Genomic DNA, 23,536 nt, shown 5'->3' with positions numbered 1-23,536 from the left:
TTAATATTTTCTGTTATTTCCATCAACCCAAAGCAGCCTTTGGGCAGTCTCGTCACTTTTATAGGCTACCACTTTTTTTAATTTTACCATTGTTAAGCTGATTGGTCACCATTACTCATTGACATTAACTTCATAAAAATTATTAACCATTCCTTGTATGGCACCACCAAATCTAGGTAATAAAAAATTATTTCGTCACATTGGGTTACTTAGCCTTCAAACGGAAGTGCAAAATTATTTGCACGTTTATATCGTATTGACGAAGTAGTGTTGCTTAGCTGTAGAATAGGTGATGAATAGGAAATTAAGTGATGTGCCTACCCAGACGGGCTAGCACAAAGCCCTAACCCGAAGTATAACAAAAAAGGATGTTATTAATTTTACAATCTTGCTTTTAAAATGACAACTGACAGTCATTTGGCATTTCAGTTCAGCTTCGGTGTAATTTATAGTTTTGTAAATTAAACTAGGTACATTAACAAGTTTCGTACATTAAATTATAACTGAAATACAATTTACAATGGCAACGTAAAAGACTTGAATGGCCCTTCAACTGATGAATGGCTTCGTAAAATCTAGTTCTTCATTACAATTGACAGAACCTTTCATATATAAATCAAAGACACAATGCTTTTCTATTTCCATAACATCTTCCTATTAATCCTTAAGTTCAGTTGAGTTTATAGTAGGTTCGCAACGTTCCAACGTTTGCCCTCTAACTGCGTATTTTACGCCACAAACCGCCTCTGCTTCGCTGAAAATTCAATACGAAAAGTCAAGACAAACAGTAAAACTTAAATGAAGTCTGTGTGGTCTTTTGCTACACTAAAATATCACCTCAAAACAATGGATCATTTCTTCAAAATGTGGTACAAGCTTAGCTGACTTCTGCGTGACCTAAGAAGATATTTTTGAGTTGAAAGCGAGTTCTGTAACGCAAAACTTAAACGCTTAGTACATCACAATATATCAAACCACGTTGCGTTTATTTCGAGGCTGATGAGGTGATATTGATAAATGATGGACAGTCGTGAATCGTTAGTAAGAGCTGGGGGGTCCGGCCACCGCTGAGTGAGTTTGTTAGTGTCATTACACCGTGAAACATTGTCACTTCAATAATATTTTAAACCCCGTTCTCTATTTTAGTGCGCGATATTTGTTCGTTCGAGTAAACACTACCAAAAGCTTGTCGAACATGGAAACAGATTTACGTTGAGTAAACAAGTTTACAGAACGCACGCGTGCCGGACTTGCAGACTTGGGTACCTCACGTACTCATCGCTTGGCTAGCCGAACACACGTAACTAGGTAGGACAATATTTGATGCACGTGCAATTAGCGATATTATTCGAGGTACATTTAGGAATTGTAATCGTCAAGAACTAGTCAGCGAAATCAAATATAAACTATACGTTATATTACAAGAATATTATGAGTTTAAATTATAAATTATATATTTCATTTAAAATTGGCATTACCAAATGTTTATAGTACTTATCGGCTAATTATACTTTGTTCGTAACACAGACCATGTTAAATATTTACTTTAAATAGTATAAATAGTAAACATATGTGCGACATTAAGGAAAGGGAACATGTGTACATACGTACGTCCGTAAATATATACATATGACAGTATCTATGTAAAGCTAGAACCGCTAAACCGATTTTGATTAAATTTTATGAAAAGATAGCTTGAACTGTACAAGCTTTGGCTATTTAAACATAAAAACCAAAGTAATTAAAAAAAAAGAAGATATTTAATGATACCATATAATATTAATTCTTTGATAACACGTTGGTATTACTATAGAATTTAATTTGTTTTTTGGGACATGAATAAAACGAGACTTTTATTTCACGTGATTTGTATTTTATTATTTACGTACATTATTTAAATAATTTTTAAGATTTTCATATAGTGTTACTGTATTTTTATTTTTATTCTAAAATTAATAAATAAATATAACGAGAACCCGATGTAAATAGTATGAGAAAAACGTCGAGCTACGCCTTCATTTCCCATCAATTTTCTAAGGTTATCTCTTAGTAATAATGTGAACAAAGTGAAATCGAACAGAGACAATGAATTTTTGTATCATCGTGCGAGCTTTCACTGCGCCATAATAGTTCTATCGAAGTCGTCTGAACTTATGTTCGCTTATTTCTTGCATTCAGATGTCAAAGTAGAGCAATTTTATCATTTTCCGTGCAGACTTGAATGATAATTTTTTATAGTCTTATATACAGTGTGTTTGTAAAACATATATAAGTGAAATTTTAATATAATAAAAATCATAATTATATATATGAGCTATTTAAGAGTCAATGTGACGCAGTGGATTGAACATGTGCTGTGATTTTACACCCACACACATAAATCAAAACTATTTAAAGTTGTATTGTAATAAATAATAAATCAACATTGAACCATTTTAATGGTTTGAACGATGTTTGTAACCTTGGTTATTTTTTTAGTAGGTGGTGAGAATGCGGCGCTGGAGCGGATTCGATAACGGCGGCGGTGGCTAGCATGGCGGCTCTGTTGTTCTTGGTGACAACCACGGCCGCCGCTAGCCTCGGCGATCTAGCGAGACGGGATACCGGCGACGTCTTCACACTAATCGGTATATTACCTTAATTTACACATAATTTTACCATCATTTCTTGAACTATGTGTCACCAAACTTTATCTTTGACGTTAGTCAAGTGAATAGCTTATCGTCAAACCCCACTAAAACGGTACCACCCTCCCCTCTAGGATGCAATTTTTGATTAAAATTTCTCTATCATCAAACAATAGAGTAAAAGGTGCCTTAACTTATATGGTTGCAGAAATATGAATTAGACTTCCAAATCGGCCAGTAAAAAAATAAGTTTTCAGTCAAGAAGTTTTCAGTTGCAGTCATGAGGGTTTTGAAATTAGGTGTTTATAATGTCGTGGCTCGGAGTGCCTGTAAAGCACTCAGCAGCAGTTTATCCTGCATCTGGCCTCCTTCCGGTCGTTTTGTATTGCCAGTCCATAGGCTTATGAATAAAGGAACTATGCTTTTGTTTGTGGCGAAAATTAATCAATACTAATATTATAAATGCGAAAGTAACCGTCTCTTTGCCTGTTGCTCTAGTTTAATGAAATTTAGTAAGAAAGCTTAAACTCCAAGGAAGGACATAGATATTTTTACCTAACATCGTACGACCAACCCCTAAAATGCGAGACGACTGCAGACGACAACCTGTCATTTATAAATTCCTGAAAGAGTGTTGACATTATTTTTCCACATTTCTATATTAATTAAACGTTACAAAACTATCGTTTTATACAACGTAAAACCACCGGTTGGAAATGTCTCAGTAATTACTTTAGAATTTTTTTTATTACAATTTAATTTATGTTTCCTGTAAGAATTTTAGTATAGAATCGAATACGTGGAACACTACGGGGAGGAAATTAATAGATGCATTCATATGATTTATTGTCCACGTTTATTTCTTACACGACTCTTCAAATCGACAAGCACTATGAAATCGTTATTTTACAAGTTTAATTAAGCTTAACGCAACCACCGGCTTAGAATGTAAATAGATTCTAACGAGACCAAACGGTAGGGTATCAGTAGCGACGGTTTAACCGCTTTTATGAAAGATAAATGTATTCACAAGTGGCCAACAATTAAATACGACACGTACAGCCTGTAAATTTCCCACTGCTGGGCCTCTTCTCCATTTGAGGAGAAGGTTAGGAGCATATTCCACCACGGTGCTCCATTGTGCGTTGGTGGATTCACATGTGGCGCAATTTCGTTGAAATTAGACACATGCAGGTTTCCTCGCGATGTTTTCCTTCACTGTCGAGCACGAGATGAATTATAAACACAAATTAAGCACATGAAAATTCAGTGGTGCCTGCCTGGGTTTGAACCCACAATCATCTGTTATGATGTACGTGTTCTAACCACTAAGCCATCTCTTAACAATTAAATACAATGGATAAAAAGTATTTACTTGTTATTTTTATTATCTGTATGCTTTATGGTATAATGTGTATGGACTTGTTAAAGCCTCTGTGCAGAGCTTAGGTCTCCTCTTATTTAAATGGTTTGGAACTACGCTACTCCAATAAGGATTGGTTAGATGCACATCTAGATTTTTCCTTATCTGGTACTTGTAAATTTCCTAACGATGTTTTTATTTACCACCGAGCACTAGAGGAACTGTAAACATGAATTAAGCTCTAAATTCATTGAAATTCAGGTGGGCTTTCCCGGGTTTGAACTCTTAGGCTACGACTCAGATTCACGTGTTTAAACCACCATTTGTCTAATGAGGTTTATTTTATTTATTTTTTAAACGAATTTATTGTTAAAATTTAAATTATCTGATTTTAAAGAAATATCTTAGGAGCTCGATTCAAATTCATATTATGGATCAAACGGTAGTGTACGTAATCATTGAAAAAACGAGAGACAATTATTCGATCAATATACTTACATATAAACATCTAAATTTAAAAAAGACAATGCACCCACAGCTACAACTGCATAGCCCATAATACTGAAGTTTGGAGTATGGATTAAAAAGGTAAAGTAAGCATCGGCTCAGATAGGTTTTTTAGAAATTTAAACGGTAGAAATGGAAAGGAAAGCCGAAAAACTTTAACGTTGGGGTGAGTGTTAAAACTCTGCCTTAAGATGAACCTTTTTGGGCTCGAGAGTGACGTTCGTCCTGAGGGTGTCTCCTATTAGATCACACCTCGGCTCAGGACGTAGTCGGTGGGGTGTGAATTTAAGCACTGATAGAATTTACTGACGTCGCTAGTCTGGGTCCTCGTTTCCGCCGGCGGAAACGCTGTAAGTGTGAGTTGTGTAGTGTGGTGGTTTTCCCTACGAATGGCGCGTTTGCGATAGTGAAGCTATCGTCTTCGTCGTTCAGGACGTGCGTAGGTCGCCTGAGTCTATTAGGTAGATTACCTCTGAGGGAGGTGTATTCACAGGAAATACGAAGCTCGGTCAGCGCTCGCTTTTACAGTGTTGCACTCGTTCCCGGTCTGGGGAAACCAGGACTCGGAAAGAATATATATATAATGAAAATATATATTTATTAATAAACTGTATATTAGACAACATATGTGCTGTCTTGTTCAATTTTTTATTTTGTATCATATAAACCAAACAAATTCAACATCAAATAAAAGTTTGATTTACTGTTTTGTAAATTCCAACTTGCTATCTGTCATTAAATCAATTATAAATCTAAATAATATACTTTTTGTGTTAACAAAATTGCATAAAACGTAACTTATTCAAAGAATTAAAATTATTCATGACTTTCCTATGAATTCTTTAATTATACATTCAAACATTTTAATGATACCTGACGTTTTAAGGCAGTGAGTGTGGTGCGGCGCAGTGCGCGGAACACGGCGCGGGCGCAGCGGTTGTACGCGATGCCAGTGATGTCGGTTGTGCGTGCGCGTGTCCACAGCGTGCGCCGCTCTTTCGAGAAGATCGAGAGCTATGCGTCGATGATTTGCCAGGTAGAAATAAAAATAAAACGTGTAATATTATACTAGCGATATTTTTTTTTTGCATTTTATCCTTGAATATGACTTCCACTGTTTAGATTATTTATGTCTAGATATATTGTCAAACTGATAGTGCTCTTGGCCAGTAACGCAATATGATTTTTTATTCTATGATTTTATATATAAGTATGTATATTTTTGTGTATTGTAAATTATTAATTAATAACCTAAAGGTTGACTGCCCGCCTTGTGTTCCATTTACTTTGTAGTGGTCCATAAAGTCTTAAATAAATAAATAAATATTATTATATAGTATTCTTTCGTATCCGTGCAGAATACATTAAACCAAACATAACTTTAAAAGGAAACCGGAAACCAAAAAATGCTTACAACTCTAGTACTTTCTTAGTTATAGGGCTTTGTGAAAGCCCATCTGCGAAGGTACCACCGACTCAACACATACTCTACCGCCAAATAGAAATTATACTTAGTATTGTGTTAAAGTAAGAAAGCTGTAATTACAGCAACAAGGGACGTTACAATAGTTCCCAACGTTGATGGTGCATTGGCGATTTATTAGGAACAAAAACAAATCGTGAAATACTATGTCAAAACAAAATTAATTTTATATGTTTCAAGATTAATGTGATATTTAATTAAGTATTTAAGCTTTTCTAAATTACCTAGCCAAAATTTAGAAGCCGGTTTTGGTATAAATATTTTCTAATCAATTTAAATGTATCAACATTTTACAATGTCATATCTTTTAAATTTGCATAAAATATTAGATACTTAAAATTGTCTTATTTTATTTTTAAACTTCTATAATAAGGGATAAGGGAAATTTCAATATGTAAATATTTAATTTTCCCTTATCTAATTCTGGTATTTAAAAATCTATTTATGGACACTCGAAGTCGGCATTTCTTAGGAATGTAAAGCAAATTAACACTTGGACACTAAATGTTTCATATATGAGTATACAAAGTATGCACATTAATGAACTATGGCATGCTTAAGACGTCTGATAGCGACAGGCTCAATAGTGTCTTCCATTGACTTGGCTTCAAGTCTTGTTTTAACTGCTACTAATACGGTTGATAATTTCAGTTTTGGGGTTATTGATCGTTTGTTGTGTGCCTAATGCGGCCAGTTCAGACTTCGAGATGATTTATTTAATAAGGAAAATAAGATTTTTATTATAATGTTAAGAAACATTTATCTTATTCTAACCATAAATACCTAATGTTTGTAAAACTGATGTTCCGATACAGAGTTTTCTTTTAATATAAGTTTTAATTATAAATTACTGTAGGTACTTACTTCGATTGTGATGCTGGATATAAAAACATACAGATACATCATAAATCAAGACATTAAAAAATTTAAGATATAAAACAAAGGCACTGTGAAGATTTGTTTATCTATACTAATATTATAAATGCGATAGTAACTCTGTCTGTCTGTTGCTCTTTCACAGCCAAACCACTGAGTTGAATTTGATGAAATTTGATATGAAGTTAGCTTATATCCCTAGGAAGGTCTAAGCTACTTTTTTTTATATCTAACACAACTAGTAAAAAGTATCAGGTTTCTAAATAACAACCAACGTCAAGTCATAGAAAATGCAAATAAATGTTCTTTTCAGTAAGGTATCACACAAAATAATAATTCGGCAAGTCATACGTCATTTCTATGTATGTAGACTTAGTATATTTGAGGTCACCATAACATGTTAACATGAACAACATGTTTATAGTTAGTTTTAGTTTAGTTTAAAAGTTGTTTTCTTTGCTAAGTCACCGCGCTTTCATTACGAATAAGATCAGGGCCGGATTAACTATGTTGGACCCGCTAGGCGATGAACATCTCGAAGCCCCTTTACACGTTTATAATTTCCTAAAATGTATTATTTCTAATTGCGGTTTTTTTTTTCAATATTATGACAGTATGTTATTGCCCTATTCAAATAGATAAAATATTTGAGTTCAACTATTTTCCGTTATTCGTACTGTCTTGGGATCTAGTCAGACCGCTAAGAAATTGTCTACACTGTTTAATGGCTAATCCGGCTCTGAATAAGATCAATAGAATGATAAGTGTAAAGTTTATCATTAATATGTCGAGATGATGGTATGGACACATACGATATTACGATGACCAGCTAGATATGTGATAAGTTGCTGATGTTTACTGTTGCTTTGCTTTACTCTTATTTTAGTGTACTTTCAATACTAATTGTAACGTTCTGCTTTTGAAATCATCACCACTGTTAGGTATATACCCAATTAAGCTATAAAAGTCAAAATTATCTATGGCAATATATTATACTTATTATTTATGATATTATAGTATCTATATATACGTATTTGACAGTACGCAAAAAAGTTGAATATATGTACGTGAATTTAGTCTCCATACCGAACATCCTTATAATATAATCATGTCTAAAGAGTATTTATACCTAATCCAAACTATAAACTTCTAATAATAATACAGATACAAAGGAGTCGCAACTTGACAACTCTTTCTAATATAAAGTAGTTGATAAAGCAAGCGTCATAAAAAAAAAACATTTATAGCGTGATTTAGATTAGCTAGATACGTTCCGCGTTAACGTTAAAGTTATATATCGTAGAAATATAGATTAATATAAAAAAATCAATGACGAGAAAGACAAAGTATAATGTTATGAAACTACTAAACGAATTAGTACCTAAAATAATGTTCATGTCTTACTCAAACAGTCTTTTTTTCATGTTATTTCCAATCTAAATTATTTAGCTAATAGTCTTAATCGTTGTTTTTTTTTTTTTTAAGATTGCCGAACTTTATGTCCATTTATTATTATTTGTAGGTTATTGTCCTTTTCCAATTCAGTAGTCTTCACGGGTCTTAGCTGTCTGTTAGCTTAAAGCATAAGATTTACCTCTCTTTAACCTACTTTTTAACTTTTTTTGCTATTAACATGCTTTTTAACTACCACGAACTGTAACCGTCATCTTCTATTTTCATTACATTTCACTAAATGCCACTAATATCATGTGATAAATCCAACCCAGGTTTTAGAAATTCTAACAGATGCAGAAATCCAACAGTCCATTCTCAAAAGAAGACCTTTGCCCAGTATTAAGTTATTTTCTAATAAAAATCGTAAATATTGCTCAAAGAATTATATTTTATTCAAAGTAATTTTAGAGAAAATATCACAAGGATTTTAAACGCATTAAAATATACTATCCAAATAAATGTATCTTAGAACTTGATAGCTAAAATGCTATCATCGGTACTAAGATAATCCTATAGACAATTACTATTTTTATTAATTGATTGGACATATTCCTGACAAAACTTTGTGGGTTAGTTGTGTCATAAAATCGAAACTGTTACCTGAATACTGTTATGAACTATGTTATTTTAAGTACCCAGATTCATAATCGGCTTTGCAGGCATTTAATGCTTTTGGCTGACAATATTTTAAGATCTAGGGTATTAGGTACACAGGATTATTTTCTGTGGCAATATTGCGATTAATATATTCCTTTAATAAACCCCGATAAATTAACGCAAAAATTCGATTCGAGCGAATCAATAATCTCTTATAGCGGATACGCCACGATTTATTGGCGTAATTTTTAGGGATCCGTATTGAAAAAAAATTGCTTACGATATGATGATATCGGGGGCGCTTCGACTGCCTTTTGCGTTATGGTCGATTATTTAATTTTTTTCTTTAAATTCGAATTTTAATTAAAAACCTATATAAAATATTTTAACTTACTTATAAAAAATCCACAACACGCGTAAATGCTTATTTCAAGAAATATCTACAATTTTGCAGGCCCGAAATCTTGCGAGAATTATTATGTTCTAATTAATATGTAGCATTATATTATAATTAAAATAAAATAAGCAATAACTTAAAGCCTTTTTCAGACATCTGGGAAATATATTGTATTAGTTTATCGTAAAGATTAAGAAACAAAATGTTCAAGCAAATGTCTTTTTTTTCAGAATGTTCTTTGGCGACCTTTGGAACTGGAAACGGCAAGCAAAGAATTCCATTCGTCTATTTACCGCTTAAGGGACAAATCATACATCCATCACGAGAAATTACTTTTCACAGTAAGTTTTGTATCCCTTCAATTACTTCGTTTCGCGATGATTATTTTCGGTAGAAAGTACATGGCAGTGTTAATTTAATTTTTTCTGTAGTCACTCTGCCAATTTTAAACAAAAAAAAACTTTAACCATTAAATCGACTAAGTAACGCAGATTGTTCCTAAAACATATAACCAAAAATATTGATAATTAGGATTACCGCATTCAAACAAAACAAATAAGCTCTTCAGTTTTATAATATAAGTACAGATTTATATTTATAAATATAATATCTTTATAGATGTCAAGACACCAGTATGTGCGGTTTCCGGAGCTCAATTTTTAACTCGTAAAGGCTTCTTGGACCTACGTAATACACTCGACGCTGATGTGCCATTTAGTTTATTCCGAGATGAAGGACGAACTTTTCTACAGGTAAAGAGTGATATCTAAATCATTACATAATCTGTACTACTTTTTAAAATAAGGCTATTTATAAATGAACATTTTAAATTTGAATAAGTCTGCTAATTACTATGTTAGCTGTATGTAACTTATTACATGTAATTTTTTTATCTGTAATTTTTTAGCTGTAATAGTGTAACTGTGGTGTATTTAATTTTAATTTTATATAGGGCCCTTTTTTAACTACATGTTCAACACGCTCTATTACAAAATATCACAAAAATTGACAAGTTATTTTTATAAATATAAGGAAACTAATTAAACTATGTTCCAATATTATATTTTATTAAGAAGCAACAGTTTTCTCAAATAACCTTGCTATTTTTAATAGAGCGCGTGGTTATTAATATATATATTTAATTCTAGTGGAGTGGTGAAGATGAAATGCGAACGCGAATGTCTGGGCGGGTTATGGTGGTCCGTTTGCTATGTCGAGATATATCTGCCACGCCAATATCACCTTTGGACTTAAGGGGTGTGTTTACTCCATGTGTCGCTTTTCGCGTACAAGGAACACCACCAAGACATAGCAGCAGTAAGACTTCTTACATTATCTGTTAATTCAATAAAATACAGACAACAGTCTTGGATTACGAATGTTATAAAATTTAAACACGCTTAATAGACAAGTTGTCTCTGAGATTATCTTAATATTTATGATAATATATATCTCTACATGTTATACCAAAAAGTACCTCCCTTGTATCTGTCTGTTTGTCTGAATGGAATAAACTCAAAAAGTGACAAATGTATTTTCAAATGGGTTTCACAAAAGCCACATTGAAACGGGAAAGATAATATACATCTAAATATAATTCATAAATAACGACATAAACGTTTTATGTAAACAACTAACTTACACGCACGAAGCCGGTACCTCGAGAATGCATTAATTGTTTGATAATAATTATACATTTTTATAAATTATTTTCAGATATAACAGAAGTACAGTTCGCTCCAAACGCACAGACATCAGACGGATCTGGTTCATCAGGTTTATCAGTTACAGAGTATATTGTAATTGGTATTAGTTCCTTACTTCTCGGTCTTATATATGTCGCCTCTGTTTTTCTTTACTTGCATATAAAAAAACGACGAAAAGCCTCCGCTGAAGAGGGTAATTTAAAAAAGCTCAAAGGATTAAAGAAAGATGTGTTATCAATAACAGAACATGACATAATACGAATTAGTAATGAACGCGGACAAATATTGCCAAATTCTATGGGCCAAGATGAGGGAGTCATTAAAAAAAATCCATTACTTAATGCAGGACTTGGCAATAGACAGTTTCATGACAATAAACGTTTTTCTAGTGACCTATCTGATTCCGAAGAATTTGCAGATAGTAGTTTACACAGCGAAGAAAATTCATTTAACGTAAGAGTTTTAATTTGGTTTGATATTTTTGACACACCTAGAATTTAAATTAAGTGACAGTATTCTAATTTCAGAATCAAACAATATCTGCGGTAATACACAGAAATTCAAAAGAAATAAGACAGCAAGGTGATGGCTACGAAATAAGTCATCGAGATGAATCAAGCATCGAACGTCTACCAGATGAGCACGTTTCTATAGTAGAGACAATAGAGGATCGTGAGATCGCTAGACCAGTGGGAACAACACGACGAAAACTTTATTTCAATCCGGCTTACTTTGAACCACATTTAATGCAAGTGAGTATTGAACCAAAGCGGAATAATTGCCTTAATTTTAAAATTTAAATGTATGTATAAAATAAATTATTACAATTAAATAAGGCATAAAAATATAATATTTTTGTTAATCATTTCAGGACCCACCAGCTGCTGCGATTGAATTTCTTTCAAAAATTAGAGAAGTTATTGCAATAGCAAAACAAAAAATGGCAGCTAAGCGCTTCAATCCTGTGTTAAATGAAATACCTGAAGAGGAAACATATCCGTCAAATGGCAATAGTATTAATTTCTACAATGGCTTAGGTAGTCAGCGAAGCGGTAGTATAGTTAGTCTGAACAGAGGCAACAACAGAAAAAGATCTTCTAACTGCTTAGGCTGTCCTGGGTGTAAATCAAATAATCGTAACAGCGACATCAAAAACGTTATTAAATACAATTCCACCAATTGTTCAAACTGTCTTGGTGATAAAGGTGACAAACAGCATAGTATTCAAAAATGGTTAGAAAATATTCCCAATGTAAAGCAAGATGTGTTTTACAATGACCATTGTGAACCAACCCATCAAAATTCTGCTAATTCGCATTTTTCGCAAATTAACAATGAAACAACATGTAAGCTACACAAACACAACAGTTTTTGTGCATCTTTCAGTATGAACTTAACAGACGACGTATTACCACAAAGGAGAACAACGTCAAGATCAGTTTGCTCAGAACCTTCTTTAAGAAATTACAATATTCCTTTACCAAATTTTAATGGTCTTGACTCCAGTACCAATTCTTGTGAAATAAGCTCGCAGAAATCTGAAAGTAACAGACGAACCAGAAACACATTGAAAAACAAAAATGCCTTACCCGATATGGTCAATGAAGCTATAGCCCTCGATAATTTTTCACGGTCGCCGTATAATTTAAGCAGTTCAGATGATGAAAAATTAACACAAAAAATAGAAGAAAAAGTAGAAGACGCTTATTCTAGAAATATTTCAGATAGTCCTTCAGGTAATGAGTACGAAACAGATAGTCTAGAAAGAAACTCAAACCAAAAACGTAAGACAACGCCAATCGAATATCCTGATCTCCCATCATCCCAAGCAAGTCCAAGCTTAAGCAATGCTTTACCTTTAGAAGAAGAACTTACCATGAGAAACGCAATTTATAAAACCAACTCAAGTGGTAATAGCCTCACTCCATCTCCCGAAGGCGATATATGTATAGACGATGATCATTATGAAACTATAGGTATAAATACAACAAATTTACAAAATGTTTCTACTACTGATTTAACTCAAAAGCCAAATAACAGTTATAGTTTAGTAACTGAAGTGTACGTAAACAATAACTATAATTTCGATAGTACACCTACATCACCTAGTGGCTCTGAATGTTCTATGGGAAGTAGAAAATTGATGGCATTAGATAATATAGAGGAGAAACCAGGATGCTTAACTATAGAAGTAAAAGATCCTCCAGAAAACTATATAAGAATCCACGAATCTGACGGATTCGAACCAGATACGTTAGATCGTAAACATCCAAAGCATAAAGAAATAATAGAAAATATTCAATTTAGTCGAAGGGATCTTTTGCAAAACATTGGTAATACTGAAAACAAAAGTCAACAAATACAACTTAGAAGTAGCGGTACTTTTACTAAAAGCAACAGCAAAATTGAATCGATAAATAAGTTTAATAGTTTAAGGAATGACAACGACTTTCAAAGACAGATATTTAATCGTACCAAACTATCTTCCGAAATATATAGCGGATCAAAATCTCTAGAAGAAACGACAGATGACAATTGGGATAATACGTCCGAAGAAGGTAGACTGTTAACTCTAGAACTGAGACATTCGAAGAGACAACGTCAGTGCACCCCACCTACTATTAAACAGCTTAAAAGTTTAGCTCGTCCAGATATATTGCCACCATTACCACCAACTGAGGACAATTCTATTTACGAAAAACCAACATTACCACCACGACGCGTTCAATGTGACAATATAGGCGCTGAACTTAATAGTGTACATTGTAGAAGTCTCAGTCCAAGAAAATGTATTACAAATATAACAGAGTCTGATGTTTGCGGGAATTTTTCCCATGGTAGTTCAGCTTCTGTGCCTTCTTGCAGTCCAATAAGAGGATCAGACCATGCACAGTACGCCGAGTATGAAGATGTTAACCTTATAAGAAAAACACAAAACGAGACTAAAGTAGATAAGGAAAGGAATTCTATAAGAACGTCAAGTTGCCGTAACGTAGGAATTAATACTAATACTTTTATAAGAGGGCAAAAAAGCGAACACAGAACAAAATTTCGTCGCAAAAAGGGTTCGAACATCGACGATTCAGGCTATCTCAGTAGCGATTCGACAAGTTCAAAGCAAGTACCTAGAAAACTTGTGATTGCTAAAATAGCCAGTTGTAGCGAAAGTGACGGTACCGAGGACGAGGCTAGAAGTGAATCTGGTGCTGAAAGTATAGAAACTCACTCAGTTTATTTCGGTAACTGTCAGAAGCAGCAATGTGATGAAAAGAACTCTATTAAGATGTTGAGTGATAGTAAAAAAAAAGTTAAAGCTAGAAGTGAAAGCCAGTAATGTTGTGCAATAAAACTATCAGTGTGCAATAATACCAATCATAGAATAGTTTAATAGTTATAATTGATTAAATAATTATATAATAGATATTATAAATATAACCCTTATATTATTTAGATTATAAATTAGTTTTAATAAAACGAATGGCCGGAAGTGCAATGCAATAATAGATTTAATATAATAATATACTTCAATAATCGAAATATTGAGAAATGTAAAAAATAGATAGTGTATGTAAATAAACGTTATTATTATTAAGGTAATCTAAACTTAGATAAACTGAAACTTAGAGAAACTTGCTATAATTATTCTGTAAATATGCATTTGTAGAGTCAGGCGGCACTGATTAGCTTCCTAGTACCTGACAAAAGATAAGCTTGCTCCGGAGAGGTGCACGCTTAAAGCAATATATTTTATTCCTCTCCGTAATGTAATAGAGCAAATTATTTAGTTGCAGCATGTTGGGAACAAGCGATTAAGGATAAACCAGATTGTAATATAATACAGTATCGTGTAGAGATATTCTGTACGAACAAAGTCGAAACTAATCACAGAACACGATTGTGAAATGTCGTTCATCAATATTTTAGGAGTGAAATACGAAGTGAGAACTCACTTCGTACCGAGAACCGAGATGGTCCAATACAAATACGTGACATTTACAAACTGGTATTCGATAATTAAAGTTTACTGAAGCTATTTTAGAAGTAAATTACTTTGTAAGATATGTCCAAATTTAGACGTACTTGAAAAAATCAGTAAAAACTTTTTGGCTTATTTATATAGCTGTACGCTTAAAGTTTTAGCTACTCTGTGGCTGATTTTTGTTTATAAATTATTGTCACATTATTATGTTCACGTCAATAATCTAAAATCGATCGAGTAATGCTATATCGCGCTGCATCTTGTAATGTAAATATTATATATTGGTTTAGTACTTTTTTCAATTTAGCATTAAAAAAAAGTCTCCTCATTCATTAATATAGATTAGGTGAATAGTTACGAAGTGTATTCGAAAATTTATTACATTCATTAAAATGTTTCATCCTAATTGGTTATTCCCAACGTTAAGCTCTTTGGTTGTGGGTATTTAGTATTTAGCAATTATTATTATTTACTGATAACAGCTGATATATGGTGCTAACGACAGGAGTAAACCGGGTAAACTTTTGAATATTATGTTTATAATATATAATTTAAATAATTTATTGTTTCGTTCGAATATAATTAATTTAAAATGCTCAATATAATTTTTCGTTAATATATAAAAATTAAGAAATAAGATTTATATTTTATATTTCTGTAAATGCTCTCTTTACAAACAGTATTTATTTAAAATATATTTACATCTTTAGTAAGTAATTTTGTATTTTTTTTCTATGTAAATTAATAAATGTACACAAGTCTGAATTTGACATTTTTTTTTAATTAAATTATATTAAATACTAATATTCTTTATTATTTAAACCACGTAATACCCGGCATATGTTGTCCACCAATTGTCATGGCAACCAGTTGAATTGTATAGTTGTTGATGTGCTACAACGCCATCTAGCGGCAATTTAAAACAAAGTGCAGTATAAAAACTTCCCACAATGACTACCGCTGGATCTGAACGGCCATAAAAGAATCTTATAGGTCAGAATCAATGTCCTGGTTGCTGTTGCTACCCCCAAGAAATTACCCGGGTAAATAAGAAAAATCTTAGGCCCATACCCAGACTGGCTGCGATCAACCAGAATAGATCAGTTTCGAATTTATTTCAAACAGACATTCCAACATCCATTTTTATATATAATATATTCGCCTAATCTGTACTGTTAGAATCAATAACTATAGATTCGTACGTCTGTTCGATATTTAAACTTTCGATACCATTTACGGATTCCTCTAAAAGTCGATTTCTGAATTCTAAATATTTTTGTAAGCCGTGCGCCATTACGTCAACTTCAATGCCAACCTTGTTTACGATTTCCGAATTTTTACTCTCACTCATCCTTATCATACAGTTATCAAAATATTCTTTTAACATATCCGATTGTTTTAGTAGAGACCTTGCACACTCTGCGTAATTTAAACTCGATTCGGTTTTCTCATCTCTTTCATTGTACATGGAGAGATCTTCAGTAATGGTTGTCAATTTGAAGTCCGGTGTAGTCGCTATAATAGGGTAAGGAACTGCATCATACATATAATGAATTAATGCCAAAACCTGCGAGTATGACCTGAAACAAAGTTGAACATATATATCGTAGACAAATGATTGAATTAACCTTTAAATTTCACGACTAGCCCTTGTAAGTTGTTTATATAACATCATTCAACCATACCATAGTTTTGTAGTTAAATCATTATGGCATTTGTAACATTCAACATCAATACCGGCTAAAAACCGCCGTATCATTGCAATAGTATAATTTAATTATATTGGTTAGGTAACTTGATTCATGTTCGTGTGTGTGTGTTAATAACATACCTAGAGTATACTTGAATGTTCATTATATGATCAGGTTCACTAATATTATCCTGAAAAACAATCATCACACCATATAGTATGTGGTGGGGTGATGTTTTATGTATGGCAACATTGCCCATGCCCAATGAATCCATATTTAAATATGTACATAAAATTTCCGACAGTGTTACCACATCATCATTATCTGGGTTTCTTATATGTCTAAGACATAAGTTTACTCTCACCGAGGTAGCAATTATAGCCAGCATTAAAATCTCATGTTCTGAAAATAAAGACACAATTTATTATTATACATATCATTATAAACAAAATACAATATACACATATTTTTTTTAGAATATATATTTAAGCACCAGTTTATTGAATATAAAACAAGTTTGAAAAGCATCAATTGCATAGTTATGGACAAGTATGGACAAAGACTGAGTTAAGTAAATTTGGATTGCTTTGAATATAAAATAGGTAAATTTTTAATTTCGGATCGGTTAGGTATGTTAATTAATTCTATTTACTCTTACAAGAGGCTAATTTTACTAATTCTATTCCGATACAACTTCAACTATTCCCTACAAAAATAAAAGACAGCTTAATCGTAAATGAGGAGCAGATCTACTTATTTACATTGGTTATGATACGATCCCAAGTATATTTCAATTTAATTGTGTTAGTAAAATAGGAAAATGGCTGTTAACAATAATGTGATAATTTGTTAGTTAAATTACCTACACGAGGCACACTAAAAGCACATGAAACTCAGTGGTGCTTGCATGGATTTAAACCCACAATCTTTGTGAAGATTCACATGTCCTCACCACTGGGTCATTTCAGCTATATATAATCCAGTATAAGTATAACTGACAAATGATTACCTTCTTCCCCAACCGATAATATATCAAAACTTGGTCCCATCGTGTCTAGAGCAGAAATCGCAACACTTTCAAGAGGTAATAGAAAGCATTTGTCCTCTTTTGTAAAAGTAACGACAATATCAAAATCTATACGACTCGTTATATTGTATTTTAATTCTTTTAAGTCAACAACAGCAACTACTGTCGATTCACTGAAGCTATCAATCTGTGATTTATTCTCCTTCCAATATGGTGGTCTAGGTATTTGGTTGAATATCTTTGTCATATAATCCAATGAATGCTTCGATGTACCATGTAGAAGAAAATTGATATCAGTAATTGGCCTACAAAATATGAAATGAATAATTGAATATATTAAGATACAACTGACACTTATTCATGTACTAATTATATTCTTACAAATGTTAAACACTAGTTGTTACCTATGCAAAAGGAAAGAAACAGAATTACAAAAAATAATACCCATCTATGGGTGATACTGCCTGGATTGTTCATAACTTCATACTGATAGATTCAATAGTATTCATGTGATTGATGTAAAAAGAAAAATTAATAATTAAATTACATATGTATAAGTAAAAGATAGATAAACAAAAAATGTGGTGCAAATGACTCTCATGTCTATATGAGTGCACTTCTAGTCACAACATTAATATGAGTATGTGCCTCCACATTGGTATCTTGGTACATAGTCTAGATTTGTTAGTTTTAGGTTTATTTATTAATTTTAATTTCATGTAATCAACACTATTCTGATGATGCATACTGTGTCCCCCAGCTTTCAGTCAAACACTGATAGTGTGCCTTATTAAATAATTAATTATGCTTATATATATATATCCTCCTGCCCTTATCCCAATTTTACTTGGGGTCGGCGCAGCATGTCTTCTTCTTCCATACTTCTCTGTCGGACGTCATCTCACTAGTAACATTCTTTCTAACCATATCGTCTTTCACGCAATCCATCCATCGTTTCTTGGGTCTTCCCCTACCTCTATATCCATCCACATCAATTTTCAAAACCTTTCTCACAACATGGTCCTCATTCCTCCGCATAACATGCCCATACCAAGACAGCCGGTTTCCAGATAGCTTCTCGGTTACCGGTGCCACTTTCAAACTTCCTCTTATGTAGATTATTTTGTATTATGCTTATATATACAAAATAATAAATTATCATATCCATTATAATCATAGGTATATGAAGTTAGAAAGATCTCAAAAGCTAAATATAATTTATAGTCCAATCAAATTATCAGTCATACAATAATATTATATGTACATTTCATAATTCTTATAAAAGCAAAGCTGTTCTGAGCCTTCCCTGCATCTAAAAAGCAGCCTGCTCACATTATAAGCCATCTTTTCCAATATAATAACTAATATTAAATTAGTTACTTACATTTTCATGGTATACTTACTCTGTATTTTTATTTATTATACTTGATATTATTATGATTTTTTTATTGCAAAGTTTGACAATAGGAGCCTTTGCTTTAATTTGCAAGGCATGAGATATCTGAAAAATATTTTAAGAATAAATTGTTTGGTTTTATTTTAATTTGTGATGTCCCATTACTTTTCTAAGGGTTTCTGTCCATGTGATAAGAATCTTTTGGAAATAATTCCACAACACTAATCCAACACATGTGCCAAATTTCATAGACTCATGCAGCTTTTCTCACAATGTTTTCCTTGACTACCATGCACAAGATTAATTTTTATTAAAAAATAAACCACATGAAAATTCAATGGTGCCTTCCTGGATTTTAACCGGCAATAATCTTGGCTTATTTAATTTAGTTTATGTTTTATTTCTATTTTACCTCATGCAACCCAATTTTAAAAAGTGAGTTCTCTAAATTAGTTTGTGTCCTTTGAAAAATTGAATATGTAGCCATTTGACGTAATTTTAAATAATCTTTAAATATTTTTTCATTACATTTTGTAGAATAATTTGCTTCATTTAATTTTCTCAATAGTTGGTTTTCAATAGGGAGAGACCCCTGAGATTTAACTTTATCCATGGTTACTGTTCTTTCTCTTGGGTTACTAAAGTTATCATCAAAAACCAATGGAAAAGCATCATCGTTCCGAATCACTTGAAGGGAAGCCTGGCCTCTACCTTCTAAATCATCTAATTTATAAGTATGTACATCTTTTATTCTTTGGTGTATCTGAAGGTTTTCTTTTTTCGAAATAATAATAACTTCATTTGTAGCAGCTACTAGATAAAAGAGGTCACATTTAATATTTCTCAAAATGATAATTTCTGTCACTTTACCCACATTTTCTATGAGGATTGAATCAATCAATTCCCTTTGATAAAATTCTTGTACAACACCTCTCTTAGAACAAACAGTGAGATCTAAGGTTCTGTCATCTCTTGGATGTTCGTCGTAAAACACAAAACAAGCTACTTCATTACAAACAGATGAGGGAAGTAATTGCTCAAGCAGCTTTGACACATTATCAGATATCTGATTCATATTTTAAATATTTTTATATAAGAATTTATTCCTGTTAATTATGAAATTAGATACTTTATAATTCAAAAATTAAATTATCTGCTTAATTTCGATTCAATTCTTAGTTTAATGGCTTAAATTATATACATGACATGAATATAATCTTATATATATCTGTTTAATGGATAATCCATAATAATTATAGAATCTGAATGCCGATTGCGGACCGCCGCATATTTTATCGAAATCAGTTAAACATAATAGTTAACACTTCAATTTAATTCAATTCTTAGTTAAATGGCTTTTAGTGTTTTAGTTGTAAAAATGTAAACACTTCAAAGTTCGATTCCATTGTCGAATGTCAACGTCAAATTACAACGGTTATCAAGTGAGAGTGACAGCTGTATTTTTTTTCACTTTTAAAAGACAAAATTGTTACACCCTACAGCCATATATACCCATTTCATATCAAACATGCTTAATATCAAGACAATTCACTCCGGAAAGCTTGTAAGCTGTAGCTTTAGTAATCTTAGTATCGAAAACCGGCCAATTTTTAGTAAAAAAAAAATTTTATAACCATATGAAATGCGATATTATAATGCAGTAAACATCAAATGCAACATAAGAACGTTTTATTAAAATATGGTATTTTTATAATATTTTTTGTATGCACACTTACAGCTTTGTTCAAATAAGACTAAAATCTCGTAGCTATTCATTCTATAATACAAATGTATATCGGATAAGTATAAAGCTGACATAATACTGTGTTAGCACTTATTTTGCGTTTATAGGTTATAAATTTATACATTTTCTCGAAAACTTTGCTCAAAGCAATTCTTGTGCCGCGAATGATATTTTTGTCTTCAGTGACCTAACTTCTACCATATACAACAGTTTGTTTCCCCAAGTTTCTGTTACCGGATACTAAAGCCTACACTAAATTAGTTCTAATGTCAATGTCAGAAATGACAAAATCATAAATGTAATTAATAGCCAGTAGGTTAGGCTTTACGGCAGAAAAAGGAAAAAAAGTTTAGGTTTACTCTTCTTCTTCTTTCTTTTCGCTGCTTGCTCTTTATTCTGTGACCTACAAATAATATATAACATTTAATGTTATATTTAAATATTCATACTTTTTTCTATTGTGTCTACTGAGTTATATCGGTAACATACTTTGTGTCTTCTTAGATTTACCACTACAAGTACTGAATACTTACTACTATACTACTGGATATGGTACTGAATGGGTTCAACCAGTATTTTCTGTTTACTTGTTAATAAATATGTCGGACTCTCCTCAAGAATCACAACAGTCGACGAGCTGTTCCAAGGTCGAGAACCCGCAATCTCAGCCATCAACGAGTCATAAATTTGAATTTATCGAAACTCCCAAGTGGTCTTACGTTAATGATGTAAAGAAAAAGTGGAATGTTGTCAAAGTTTTCCGAATGCTTGGCACTCGAGAGCAAGCTATTGCTTTCGCTGAGGAGAACTGCATGATCCCAAAATCAAAAATGTGTAATTATCATAAAAAAGCTATGACAATTGTATATACATCTAATAAAACAGTGGGCTCTTTTACTTGCCATAAATGCACACATGCATGCAGGAGTAGAGCTAAAGTCAGCCGAGCTAAAGGAACTTGGTTTGATAACGTAAAAATGACCATGTCTCAAATATTCTATTTGATGTATGCATATGCTAATAAATGGAGCTATAGTATGACTATAAAAGAGGACTTCACAGATGACAAACACTGCCTATCACAACCTACCGTCTGTGACTGGTTTAAATATTGTAGGGAAACTGTTATCCTATACCAACTTGAGAAACAGACTTTCCTTGGAAAGATTGGAGGGCCTGGAAAGATAGTTCAAATCGATGAGACCAAGTTTGCGAAAAGAAAATATAATAAAGGCCGGTGTTATGAATTAAAATGAAAAGAATTGAAACATTTTCCAAACAAATTTTAAAATCAACTTTTGTTTGTTTTAGGTCGGCACATTGAAGGTCAGTGGGTGCTGGGAATGATAGAAGATGGGAGTGAGGATCTTCGATTAGAAGTTTGCCCAAATAATATCAGGACTGCAGAAGTTCTGGTTCCCTTAATACAGAAACATGTGGCTGAGGGTACCACCATTCATATTAATGTTGGGGAAGCATATGACACCTTAAAAGATCATAATTATGTTCTCAAGAAAATGACTGATAATTTTCCTGCAAATCCTTTATGCATGCACACACAGAAAATAGAGGCACAATGGCGTGTGGTTAAGCAATTCTTTTCAAAAGATCTTTACAATAGAGAAAATTTAGCTGATTTTATTATTGAGTATTTATGGAGACGTTATATTATTATAAATAAATGTGATCCTTTTGAGGAGTTAATTAAAGCTGTAAAATATGTCTATAAACAATATTAAAAAAAAAAATGTAATAATTATAATAGCTTTTTTATATGAAGATTGAATATAATTAAAATTTAAGTAATAAATATGCATATATATTTCATCTTTGTGAAAAAGTAACTACATTGTTTATTAATGGTTCTTTTTTTTCTAAATTCAATGTTCAAAATAAGATTTATACATTTAAATCTAAAACCTTACAAAATTATTATATAAAAGCACTTTTATAGTAACTGCACTCTAATTGAATAAAGCTTATTTTGAGTATGTTTGTATTTTAGGAAAAGTGAGAAAGTTTTATTATTGTTTTTTAGAGATTTATAGTTAGATTTTTGGATATATCCACTACTTTGTTGTGGTAGGTTTGCTCTTTATTAAAAAACCAAAAAAACATTGACTACCTCGTAATAGTCGTTAGAAATATGGCCGCAGATACCGAGGTTTTGGACTTGAACCCCGAGGTCTGTCAGATTTGCCGTTCCTTGTGATTAAGAATGTAGTGTGTGATAGAGTACGCCTGTATTTGAGCGAACACTTGGCACTTGTGATTTTAGTCACGGCGACATATCGTAGGTCGGTCAGGAGGTCATCGTCACCTACATTAACGAACTCTTTCGCATGTTGAACTTAAGTCTCGACCTTGAATGTTACATTAGTCTTTTAGCTACACCCGTCATAGATAAAGCATCCCTATCATCCTCATCCAACGCTAAAGGCCGGCGTGGAGGTATGTCTTGTTCCACTCGAAAATTTTCGCGGATCGATTGATTCCTTTGAAATCAGTGAAGAGACAGACGAAAAAACCTGGACTTATATATTTACTACGAAGAAAGCGCAAATTTTATTAATACTAAATTATTTTTTTTCTCATTAATTCTCGAAATACGAGTTTATTTGATTCTTCTATTATATTGATGTCTAAGGGCAGTATATATTTTCTGCTTAAGTAATAATCTATATCTAT

At 32.4% G+C, this 23,536-nt stretch overlaps 4 protein-coding genes across 4 annotated transcripts in view; 3 read left to right on the top strand and 1 right to left on the bottom strand.

Moving 5' to 3' along the window:
• The window catches only part of Sha (shavenoid), a 65,156-nt gene extending 50,201 nt beyond the window's left edge, over positions 1-14,955 (top strand). Inside the window, exons 3-10 of the mRNA XM_064217749.1 lie at positions 2,479-2,627; positions 5,384-5,533; positions 9,536-9,646; positions 9,924-10,057; positions 10,454-10,622; positions 11,022-11,464; positions 11,539-11,763; positions 11,883-14,955. Of these exons, the coding sequence (XP_064073819.1) occupies positions 2,534-2,627; positions 5,384-5,533; positions 9,536-9,646; positions 9,924-10,057; positions 10,454-10,622; positions 11,022-11,464; positions 11,539-11,763; positions 11,883-14,345 (3,789 nt within the window). The 5' untranslated portion in view covers positions 2,479-2,533 and the 3' untranslated portion in view covers positions 14,346-14,955. The remainder of the gene's footprint in view (positions 1-2,478; positions 2,628-5,383; positions 5,534-9,535; positions 9,647-9,923; positions 10,058-10,453; positions 10,623-11,021; positions 11,465-11,538; positions 11,764-11,882) is intronic.
• Positions 1-23,536, top strand: part of Prosalpha3 (Proteasome alpha3 subunit) — a 248,723-nt gene that overhangs the window by 99,980 nt on the left and 125,207 nt on the right. The gene's annotated exons all lie outside the window — the stretch shown is intronic.
• Positions 15,625-20,312, bottom strand: LOC113398179 (uncharacterized). Its single transcript, XM_026636790.2, has 5 exons — positions 19,517-20,312; positions 19,112-19,209; positions 17,691-18,013; positions 16,822-17,083; positions 15,625-16,570 (listed from the first exon to the last, which is right to left on the bottom strand). The coding sequence occupies exons 1-5, from the start codon at positions 20,177-20,179 to the stop codon at positions 16,153-16,155; spliced, it is 1,764 nt and encodes a 587-aa protein (XP_026492575.2). The 5' UTR covers positions 20,180-20,312; the 3' UTR covers positions 15,625-16,152.
• On the top strand, positions 21,396-22,591 carry LOC113397433 (uncharacterized). Its single transcript, XM_026635775.2, has 2 exons — positions 21,396-21,682; positions 22,160-22,591. Exons 1-2 carry the CDS (start codon positions 21,448-21,450, stop codon positions 22,585-22,587), a joined length of 663 nt encoding a protein of 220 aa, XP_026491560.1. The 5' UTR covers positions 21,396-21,447; the 3' UTR covers positions 22,588-22,591.

This window comes from Vanessa tameamea, chromosome 18, assembly GCF_037043105.1.
Source record: "Vanessa tameamea isolate UH-Manoa-2023 chromosome 18, ilVanTame1 primary haplotype, whole genome shotgun sequence".
Lineage (NCBI taxonomy): Eukaryota > Metazoa > Arthropoda > Insecta > Lepidoptera > Nymphalidae > Vanessa > Vanessa tameamea.
This window is presented reverse-complemented; position numbering and strand designations above follow the sequence as displayed.

What these genes read in the sequence shown, in the direction of transcription:
- LOC113398179 (XM_026636790.2), bottom strand. Translation starts at nt 20,179, where the DNA reads ATGAATCAGATATCTGATAATGTGTCAAAGCTGCTTGAGCAATTACTT. An exon ending in TTAAAATTGGGTTGCATGAG is followed by an intron (nt 19,210 to 19,516) that starts GTAAAATAGAAA and finishes AATATTTTTCAG; the next exon opens with ATATCTCATGCCTTGCAAAT. An exon ending in AACATTCAAGTATACTCTAG is followed by an intron (nt 16,571 to 16,821) that starts GTATGTTATTAA and finishes ACTTTGTTTCAG; the next exon opens with GTCATACTCGCAGGTTTTGG.
- LOC113397433 (XM_026635775.2), top strand. Translation starts at nt 21,448, where the DNA reads ATGTCGGACTCTCCTCAAGAATCACAACAGTCGACGAGCTGTTCCAAG. An exon ending in GATCCCAAAATCAAAAATGT is followed by an intron (nt 21,683 to 22,159) that starts GTAATTATCATA and finishes TGTTTGTTTTAG; the next exon opens with GTCGGCACATTGAAGGTCAG.